We start from the raw sequence: 11,167 nt of genomic DNA, 5'->3' as shown, positions 1-11,167 counted from the left end.
GAATGAATTGTCAAATGCGGAAAGGCAATTCGCTAGGCGCGGCGGTCACACGTCAGTGGACAATGGTCACGTGTATAGTGACGTAAAAGTAGGCTAAATGCTACACTACCAACTATCATGTATATACATTGTAGAAGCACACAATACAAGGAGTTTATTGCTAAGATTTTAAGTACGTATCATAAAATTGTTTGTTTTTTAATTGTAGTTCAACATTAGGGTTATGTAACAATGCCATTGCTACATAGAAAGTTATTTGTTCCTGATCAGCCTCCGGATGGCTTAGAACCTAATGATGAAGTCTTTCATTGCACACTGACCAATGAAATTTTCAGTGACTATGAGTAAGTTTTTCAACCTACAACCTTTGTGATTTTTTTGTTCTTGGAAATTTTACTTATGGCAGTGTATGTTAAAGGGTTCCAAGAGAATTTTGAATCCCTTTTATATTCCAATTTTTGCTCTAACTTAGTACAATTTTTGGCGCTGGTCTAGAATCCTACCATAATGATTAAATCAACGCACAATATTTGGGTTAGGGTGCGGGTTAGCGTTTGGGTGGGTCAATTATTATTATATTTATTATTTAATAATATTACTTGACCTACCCTAATCCAAAACGCTAACCCGCACCACCCTAACACAAATATTGTGCACTGTGGTAGGATTCAAGACCAGGGCCCAATTTTTTAATGTGCAATTTGACTATTGGAGTGCAACAAATTAACAATGTTTTCCTGCATAGTGTGCAGTTTTAATTTGGGTTTTCTGTTACATGGCAGATAACCACTTTGTTGAAATGCTAGTAAGTGTTCCATAAACTATTGATATCTTATGAAGGTTGCCGTAAGCCCAAAATGGCTGAAAACCACTGCACTAAAACCTTAATCATTTTTCAGCAAAACCTGCCACTCTTTTATTTTTGTTCTGTTTATATCTGTACAAAGTAATATTAAACTAAAAAAATCTTGACATTAAAAAATATGAAGGCACTACATCCTGTAAATAATTTTTGCTTTTAACAGTTACAGTTAGAGTCCGGTGCATGGTTCGGTCAACAGGTATTTAAGTAACATATAACATCATCTAATTGTTTACATTCAGAGCTTTTTATGAGCGGACAATCCTTTGCAACAGCCTGGTTTGGAGTTGTTCCATCACCAACAGACCAAATCTGACTTACCAAGAAGCCCTTGACTGCGAAAAAGTTGCCAGGAAGCGATTACTAAGATTTCCACTTTGCCTGCAGGTAGTGCAGATTACTTAGAACCAAAATGTGTTATCTGCAAATAAAATAAAAAAACTAATGTGATAAACACTGCAGTTGAATAAAAATCCATTGTGTTTTGTGCTAACACTGTAGAATCCCTGTTAGATGTAACTTGTAAGTTGAAAAGTTTTTCCACAAGCATTTTGTAATTTACCATAAACTTAGGAAAGAGGGGAATTACAGAAATGACCCTGCCACTGTTTGGGGAACATGGTTCTTATATGTGTAAACTTTTATAAGTAAGTTGTGACTGGTTATCGCATAAAAGCAATGTTTTGTGCTATTTGGCACAAAATTTGCTTTCCTATGGTAACAAAACGTTTGGCATTGTTACACTGACAAAAGTGTGGTAAAAGCTCCAGTTGAAAAATTATCCTTTTTATTTGCTTTTCCATGCTTGCTGTCTGTATAATAATGCTAACATTACAATACATTTTCAGCATTATTTATTTAGATATAATAAATTTGCGACTAAGCCAACTCAAATAATATGTGTTTGCTATTAAAAATATGAGTCAGATTTGTTTGTCAGATATGTATGTTTCATTTCATACAAGTTTAAATTCCATTGTTTTTTTATATTGATATCTTTCTGAATTTAATTCACTTGAAATTGCTCATTAAAATATCCTTCTACTAACTGCAGAAACCAATCTTGTTTCTTGTCGGACTTTCTCATCGAAGTCGAATTGATGACCTGAATGAAGACATCTACTCATTTGTGCGCGAGAGATTTTTTGTTGGTGAAGAGGTGGAGGCAATTTTTGGGTCAAAAGGAAAAAGGTAAGTTTTCAAATCATGCATTTAAATGTATAGATATTATTTTAGACTAGTAGTTTGTGTTGTATAAACTTGATTTTTGTCATTTCTAAATTAAGTTGTATAACTGAATCTAATGTCCATAGTGGAAAATTAACTATTAAAAAAAATAAAAAGTTTGAAATGTTACATATTCAAAAGTGGGAAACCAACTTTTGGTGCCATTTTGCACGAATGGCAAAACATTGAAACCACTTTTACATATCAACTAAAAATAAAGAAAAAAAAATGCAAAGCTGTTTTTATTTCCTAGTAGTTGTTTAAGTGTGTGATCTGTTAAGCAGTTAAGTTGTGCAGCGTGCATGTTTCATTTGACGCAAACATATTTTTATAGTGAGTAATAACTTATTGCTATGCATTACAGGTAATGTGATGCAAATGGAGAGCTTTTTTAATCAGGGTCATTCAGCTGAAATGAATATTATTGATTTTGGAGGGATGAATGCATAATAATCAATAATACAAAGAACTAAGCTATATAGTCGTTATATTTTTTTGAACGATGCAACTTCATACCCTTGTAAAGGGTGCTTTTTCTAGTTTACTAATATTTTGTTGATGTTTTTCCAAATAAGTTTACTTTTTACGCAGATCGACATGCAAAGTTATAAAAGTGCTTCCCTGGAAGCAGCCCGCATGCAACGGACACGTCAACGGTGAAAGTAAAAGCAAAGACAGCTCTGAAGAGGATGAAGATGACATGCCGTTGTCATCGTATGTTGTCTCACGAATCCTAACATTGATTTATATATGGAGGCTGGCTACAGCTTTGTATAAATTTTTTAAGCCAACACTATACAAATTACTTACAAAATTGTGTTATTTGAAGAACACCATCCATTTAAATTTAAATTAATTTTATGAGATATGAAGTCACAACATGCATTTAAATATATTGGTCAGAGTTTTTTTTTATCAAAATAAGTATGAATGACGCTATTTTTTTTTTGAAAAGACGATATATAATTTAAAATAAGAAAGCAAACAATTGTGCGCAAATTTCAGTGTGGTCCAGGCATGATTTTTGGTCAAACACAGTGATTCTAAAAAGCGCTAGAAAAGTATATTTAACTTTTGTTATTAACTAGACCAGATTTTGGACGAATAACCTGGAAAAAATTATCTTTCAATATTTCAACTTTATTTATTTTCTTATTAAGCAAAGTAGTAGCATACATGGCGATACTTAAAGTGCAAATTATCATGGGTTGTTTTGCTAAAAAAAGGGTATTGAACATCCCTACTTGGCATTATCATAGTGTTTTTTATTAATACACGCTTACGTTATTGCTCTTCTTATCAGTTAGAAAAAAGGTATTTTTATTTTTTTTTCACTGTTCTAACATGTATTGAGACTAGAAATTGTTCAAGGAGAGTAATTTGACACATTTTTACAGGGTTGACACATTTTTACAGGGTTTTTTACAGGGTTGAAACAAAATCTTTAAAAGTATTTAAAAACCCTATGTACAAAAGTCTTTGCATTGGCTTTGAATATATTTTCTGTCCAGCTGAAGTTTTGTGCTATGAAAGCACCAGTAAAAAACATTTTTTTAAAATCACTTTTATACTGATTTGTTTTCTGATTATATTAAACATTAGGGGTAGACCGATATCCCTTTTTTGGACCGATACCGATACCCGATTTTTTACAATTTTGTCAACCGATACCGATTTTCTTATATACCTAAGAAATGTTCAAAATTTGAATTAATTGAAAATAAAATCCAAATAACGTTTTAGATTATATACCTTTATTAATTATTAAAGTAATATTTTGCATATTAACTTGGTGTGATGCTAAAACCCAATTTATTTTTATTAAAAAATGGGTAATTTGTTTGCTCTACAGGGAAATTTACATCATATTTTCATACTAAAATATCGGCCAAAGACTCAAAGTATAGGCTCGCATTTGCTGATACCGATATATCGGTAGAAGCCAAATATTGGCCGATATTATCGGTAAACCGATATATCGGTATATCTCTATTAAACATTGACGAGCATTCCAATTTTAGGGCTTTAAAAACCAACAAGGTCCTTGAATTTTTTTTATAAAATTGTCTGGTAACCATGTTTTAATAGTACCTGTATTTTGTTCCAGATACCAGAAACCAAAGCCACTGGACGCGCCTGATATTCAGTATGTCATTAAAAAAGTTAATGGAGACGGTAGCACTGAGGTTGTGCCAATGTCAAAGCTAAGGTAAATAACAGATGTTCAAAAGTGGTTTCAGGCCATATTGTTACCCTCTATCTAGAACAGAGGTTCTCAACCAGTGGGTCATGGCTCACTGGTGGGCCATGGAAACGTTTTAGATGGGCCACTTTAAAAAAGCTTGATTTATTGAAGAATTAGTTTCATTTGTGTCACTTTACCTAATTTTACAGGAATAATGGCTTGGGGAGGAATTGAGTAGGAATGTAAATAAAACATAAATGTATCGTTATATGATCCGCTATATTATGTTCTAAATCTTTTTATAGTTTGTCTATTTATAAAAATTTATTGGTCCACAAAATTTATGTTACACGCCAAGAAAGAAAAAAGGTTGAGAACCACTGATCTAGAAGCAGAAAGGGTATAAGCGTTTATATTACCTAAACTGTTTGATTTAAACTTTAGACCAGGGGTGTCCAACACGCGGCATGCTTGCCAAATGTGGCATGCGACCAAATATAAATGGCATGCAAGCTCTCTAAATAATATTTAAATTTGTTATTCGGCCAATTGTCAAAAAAAATAGTAAATTTGTTATTCAGCCAATTGCCGTTGTTTATTCACAACATAAAACAATCGAGGAAATTACACAAATAACAATTACTTCTGATATTATAACATTATACCGTAGTGGAGGCTGGCATTTTCATAATTATATTACATAAACAAAGGTTTTTCATTTGTAAATAAACTTTTTTATTATTTGTAAAAAAAGGCGTTTTTAATATTTGAAAGAATTAGTTCCTAAACTTTGGCACAGGAAGAAGTTAAACAATAAAAAATGGACATGTGGGCATGTTTGAGTTCAACAACCCTGCTTTAGACCCCAAAATTTTACCAGTTTTATTTGTAGCAATTCTAATTCCCCTTAACTGCCTTTTATTCCTTTCAATTATTTCCTGTTTCAACTGTTTTTTTTTTGGTTCAAACTTTGGAATTCAACATGTTTCTACAAAAAATTATTTGGTAATTTTGTATCTAGGCGACGACAGGGAACCTTCACTCGTCAGTACAGCAAGCTTTTTCTAAAGGCAAACTGCATCAAGCCCAACGATTTTGCCACTGAAACCTATGTGGTTAAGGTTAGTCATTATTCAGATGTCTTGAACTGTGCTTAGCCTTATTTCAACGCAGTCTACCAAATTTCGTTTTGTTGTTTATTATCCACCTTCATTTGTGAGCCTTTATATCCTTGAATGCAAAATTTTGTGATGTATATGGAAATTATAAAATGTATGCCGTGGTAAAAATCACTTGGTAACCTTTTTACAACATTAACATATATTAAAACATGTATGTAATCAGTAATTTTTACTATGTTACTCTGCAGCAAGAGTAAATGTGGACGGCTATGCTTATTACATAATTGTACTTTAGTTTTGTGGAAAATTACCAAACTACTTTCTACAAAGAAGTAGAGATCAACATTCAACATACATCACTTTTTGGACCGATAGCTGATTTTTTGTGTTTTTACCAACTGACACATGCTGATTTGTTTTTCTATATCCGGCGTATGGTTACAATAATAAGCAGATAAAATCTAAGAAATATAAGGCAAATAACTCCTAATCATATCATGTAACCAGGCTGGAAGAATCTTGACAGCCATCTGGTGACAAACATTTTGGGCCTAAATTCTTTGTTTTTTGATCGCGCCCCTAAATTTAAATGATGCATTCTCCTAAGAAATGTATCAACCTTGCTATGTTTAGGCGATAAACAAGGCTATTAATTAGTTAATTAGCTAACCAAAACGTGCGCCAAAATTTTTTGTGACATAAACAAATATATGCAAAGGGCATGCTAAAAAACAACCTGGGGCCCGGGCCCTAGGGTGCAGATAACTGCTTTTCGTACTCTAACAGTGTTACAATACATAGATCAGCTGTTTGCAGGCGAACTTACGGAAAACAGGCAACTCAAAATCAGTTTGGGAGAAATTTTTAATATATGTTGCTTGAAATAACAATATTTATAATCAAATTTAATAGAAATTGTTTGCCGAGGTTAGAGTCGCACATTCATGTGCAAAATGCCATAGTATACATGGTGGCTATGGGCTGAATAGCTCTGCTTAAACAGAGACACAATCCTAGCAAAACAGGCCAAAGTTAGCGCGAAGCGCGAATATTTTTTTGTGTTTACTTAATTGAAACCGCAAAAAATTGTTTAAGCCTTAGATGGGGAAGCATGGCCTGGTACATCTGTGTCAGTTGTTTTCAAACAGCGTTCCACTAGTACAGTCCAAGGGTTCCGCAATTTTTAAATTGTTTAGCTATTTTTTTAAATTGTAGGTGTGTTTATTACACTGGGGTTCCTCGAGCCAGTGGAATTATTGCACTGGGGTTCCTCAAGCCAGTGGAATTATTGCACTGGGGTTCCTCGAGCCAGTGGAATGTTTCCATAGGGTTCCACTCCAGCAAAAAGGTTGAAAAGCACTGATCTGTCCATGCGTATGTCATGCTTGTCCATTTAGCAAAATTGCGACTATACAACAAACACACAACAATTCTATGATAGAAATTGAGTAGTTTTTATAATAATAACAATATGCTTAAGCTTAACACTGGCTTTTTCTCACTAAACAACGTGCTTCGTACTTCCATAACTTAGAATGGCACAACAAATTAATTCCTGACAATTATAGTGCGTAATGTTCCTATATATTCTACATTTCAAAAATATATGTGGCTAAATTTTTGGTGTTCTATCAAGCTTAGAGGCAGAACATCTGCTTTTGTTTACTGACATCCATTTTTCAGGGGAAGGTGCAGAGCCGGTTGGGTTTAAACTTGCTTCAGTGGGAGGACATCTTTATAGGACCCAAGCCCTCCTTCAGTGGTGGTTCCCCTAAAGTTGTGAAGACAAAGAAGGTTGGTGAAAGATTATAATTTTGAAACATGATTGAAACTCTATAAACTCATGACAGACATGCTTCACAACTGCCTGGTCGCGAAATGACAATTTTTGTTGGAAGTTTTGTAAAGGCTAAAATCGTATATATGTATGTTCTCCTATTTATAAGTAGACTTGTTTTTTTTTCAAAATCTGATTTTTGTAAAACAATGTGTTGTTTACTACAAATATGAAAGAACTTAAAAGTGATAATCAAAAACAGCTTCTCTGGCAATTGTAAATTGTTAACCCACGTTTCAGTAACCTCTTCAAGTCAGTTAAAAGCAACCTATTTTTGCCGAAACGTCGGTTAAGAATTACAATTCAGTTACCAGAGGTGCTATTTTTGATTCCAACGTGCACATGCACAGTTCCAACTGTGAAACCGAAATGACTGAAAACTGTAATTTGTAAAGATTAAATAGCCTAGGGTGGAATATTTTCCAATCATGGGTGGTGAGTTGTACGACCCCCTTATATCTGGATTGCTGTACATCCACCCTATTTTAGTTAGATGAATAGATGATTGGTGGAGTCGAAATTCAACAGAGTTGATTAATTCGCCTGGAGACGGACTCGGGACTTGAGTAACACTACGTATGACTACCAGAGTCCTGAGTCTGATGTGTTCATTTCAAAACTCAAAAGGTCTCCAAACTGTAAATTGTAAACATGTAGTAGCATGTGGTGGAATATTTTCTAACCGTGTATGTGGATGGATGTGGTATATGGGTTTGAGTAGGACATGGCTGGGTGACGATGAAATCAGCTGATTGGCCAGAACTTGGACTTTGTAGCTAACTTCAAATTCCTGCTGATAAGTTTTGTTCAAGTTCTTTATATTATACCCAAAATTGTTTCAATGCTAGTCAAAACCAAACCTTAGTATTAGTCTCTCATATATTGTTGCTCTTCCTGCAGAATTTAGTTACCATCATTTGAAATACAATGAGCAATTTCATAGTACAACTATTGTTTCCTTTATGGTCCATTAAACTATTTACCACATTTTACCACTTGGTGGCAGAACGTACTAATCAGGCAAAAAACTTTACGTTGTGATTTGACTTTTTGGATTTGGAAGATATTTTTGTGTGATACACACAACCTTTTGTTTATAAGCCTTGTAACATCATACGTAATTTTTTTGTGTAGTTCAGATTCGAATCTAACTGACAATAATGTGAAGTCCTCAATGATTTTTACTTGCTTTAATCTCATGTGGCTATCAAGCTTAGTAGAACAACATCTATAATTCTTCTAAGCACAACAAAATTTGGCAACCTCCGTACAACTCTGTAGCCTTTGACATGAGCCAAGTAAACCTGCATAATTTCTATGTAATCTACTAAATACTCGTGGTGAAATAGTTTGAACCAACATTCACATAGTGGCTTGCCATGATAGAGTATTATTTATGAGCAAAAACAGCTTGTGTAACATACCCACATCACACAGCAAAGTATAACAAACAAAATATCATGATTTGCAACAAATGACCACCTTAATGTGTAATACATGGAACGTAAAATACGAAAATACGAAATATGAACTGTAACTTTAACACATTAGTACATTAAACTAAAAAATTCCCCAAAAACAAAACCTGGAAATTTTTAGTTTTTAGTTTTTTCTAATTGGTGATGTTTTAGAGGAATTTGTCAGTAGGTACAGGGTTGCCACAAAGCCTAAATAGTCTTTTAATAGAATTGCGTATTAAAAAGTGTTTTAAAAACCTTCTGTTTTATCATAAATATTTAAATAGTCTTTGAATTTATTTTCTGTCCAGCTCAAGTTATGTGTTCAGAAAGTGACGTTAAAAAACAATTAAAATAATGTTTTAAATTGTGTTGCCTTTTGACTATGACTTTATACTGTTTTGTTTTCAAGTTATTCAAAAATAAAACAGCACATGATTCATAATTACGTCTTTAAAAACCTACAAACTTTCTCCGAAGAGTTTTTTATAAAATTGTGTGGCAACCATAAGGCAACAGTATTGTTTAAACAACTCGAGAAAAAATTATGACCCTCTGTATAATATAGGAATAATAACTGTATTGAATGTTCAGTTGCACCCCTCCCACTTAAGGATCTTCTAAAATTCCATGTATGTGTTTTTATGAAATTTTTATAACTGCTTTATTAAAGTATTTTGGGAGCAGGAGTTTTTCTCCACAGAAATAACTCCCAACTTGTTTTATCATTTCAAAGAGAATATTTAAAGACAGTTTAACCTTCTTTTTGAGGGTTGTATACAGCATTGTATTGGCTGCAAAATAATATTACTTGTGTCGATTTTAACCCTTTAGGATACTTTGTTTTTGTCGGTTATCATATTGACAAACTCTTCGATTTTCTGTTTTCCCTGAAAGAGTCTTGCGACGCCCTGCTTCTCCAATTGGGGGTTTCCCCTAAGGTTTATTAATTTCAGATGGCGAACGAGGTTGTTTATTGTCTCGTGAATGGACGTGGCGTTGAGACCAGATTCCTGTAGCGACTGCACGATCTGAAAAAGAACAAACGCCTATTGCGAGACTTGGAATTTGTGTTTTAAGCAAAACTTGCTGAGAGTTTGGGCTTGAAGATATTTTGTCTTTTTGTCTTAGCTTGCTAGCATGAACTGCTTATAGTAATTTTCGAATTGCCGAATGTACTATTTAACCCTTTTTGAAAAAAAAATTAAGTCGATGAATTTAACGTAAATGCACTTCACTCAATGTAATATTTGAACTGGACATGTAACTTATTTATGTTATAGTCTTGACTTTCACTTAACCGTCTAAATTTTAATGTTTAAAAGAAAATTAAATTAAATCTTAAAAGCGAGTTGGTAACCCTAACTCACTAACTAAATTGAGAAACAAAACATTGGGGTTGGACCTTTTGCACTAGACTATTTTCCACTACTTACGCCGAGTAGGTTGTCGATTGCGCTCTCGTCCAAATCCAGCCCTTCCCTGTTACTCCTGGGCACCGGGTCGTCGGCCGGGCGAGACGGCGTGCGAAACGCGTCAGGCCCGATTTCGCGCAAGTCGTTCTCTCCCAGGTAGATATGCGAAAGCTGCGCCGCCTTCTGGAAGATGAAGTTCGGCAGACGCGTCAGCCGGTTGCCGCTGAACGAAACGTAACGCAGCAGCGGCGTGTGGTAAAACAGCTCGCTGGGCAAGCCCGACTCGGCGATGAGATTATCGCCGAGCCGCACCTCGCGCAAAGCAGTGTTTTGCCGGAAAAAGCCACTCGGAATCCGGCGGATTAGGTTCCCGCTGGCGCTGAACGTTCGCAGCACCGCGTTTTGTCGCAGCAGCTCGGCGGGAAGCGTCGCGATCGCGTTGCCGTCCAGAATCAGGTCCTGCAGCATTGTGTTGCGCGCGAACGTGCCGTTGTGTAGCGTGGCGATCCGGTTGTTGGAAAGGTCGATCAGCGTTAGATCGAGGCCGCTCACGAACGCGTCCACGCCAACCTCGGCTATGTCGTTTCGATCCAGACGCAGAACCTGCCGCATTAGTAAATATTTAATCATGTATTTTGACCATTGAGTAGTATATGAAAGGGCCGGAATACATGCTGTAGAGTCGGAGTATGATTCAGGATCCCGTGAATCGGCAAATTTGACTAGTTATTAGAATTGAGTTGATTTTTTCGCCCGTTGTACTTTGTTTTAAACTAACTCTGCAGCCTTGTTTTGAAGTCCTGCGTAGAATACCAAAATTATACCACAAGTGTCAAGCCTATCTTATATGAACAATTCAACATCTTCGAACGTAATCTACATAACGGGTATTAAAATTAAACTATGTTTGCATTCGTTACATCCCTGTCAAGACTAAATAAGCCGACCGACAAGGATTTCTTTACAAGTCAGGTGCTTATTACAAACATAGCCTTGTGTGACCAGCATTTAATTTGTTGAAGACAAAACAAAATTACCTGGCCCCTAAGTATTTCATAAACAA

General features: G+C 35.0%; 1 protein-coding gene across 1 annotated transcript in view; it reads left to right on the top strand.

Moving 5' to 3' along the window:
- Window positions 1-213: 213 nt before the first annotated feature.
- The window catches only part of LOC146166759 (bromodomain adjacent to zinc finger domain protein 1A-like), a 50,940-nt gene continuing 39,986 nt past the window's right edge, over window positions 214-11,167 (top strand). The window contains exons 1-8 of the mRNA XM_083384933.1: window positions 214-344; window positions 1,105-1,249; window positions 1,917-2,053; window positions 2,681-2,803; window positions 4,197-4,298; window positions 5,296-5,395; window positions 7,079-7,193; window positions 10,636-10,662. Of these exons, the coding sequence (XP_083241059.1) occupies window positions 232-344; window positions 1,105-1,249; window positions 1,917-2,053; window positions 2,681-2,803; window positions 4,197-4,298; window positions 5,296-5,395; window positions 7,079-7,193; window positions 10,636-10,662 (862 nt within the window). The 5' untranslated portion in view covers window positions 214-231. The remainder of the gene's footprint in view (window positions 345-1,104; window positions 1,250-1,916; window positions 2,054-2,680; window positions 2,804-4,196; window positions 4,299-5,295; window positions 5,396-7,078; window positions 7,194-10,635; window positions 10,663-11,167) is intronic.

Source organism: Ascidiella aspersa, chromosome 1 (assembly GCF_963924565.1).
Source record: "Ascidiella aspersa chromosome 1, kaAscAspe10.2, whole genome shotgun sequence".
Classification (NCBI taxonomy): Eukaryota; Metazoa; Chordata; class Ascidiacea; order Phlebobranchia; family Ascidiidae; genus Ascidiella; species Ascidiella aspersa.
This window is presented reverse-complemented; position numbering and strand designations above follow the sequence as displayed.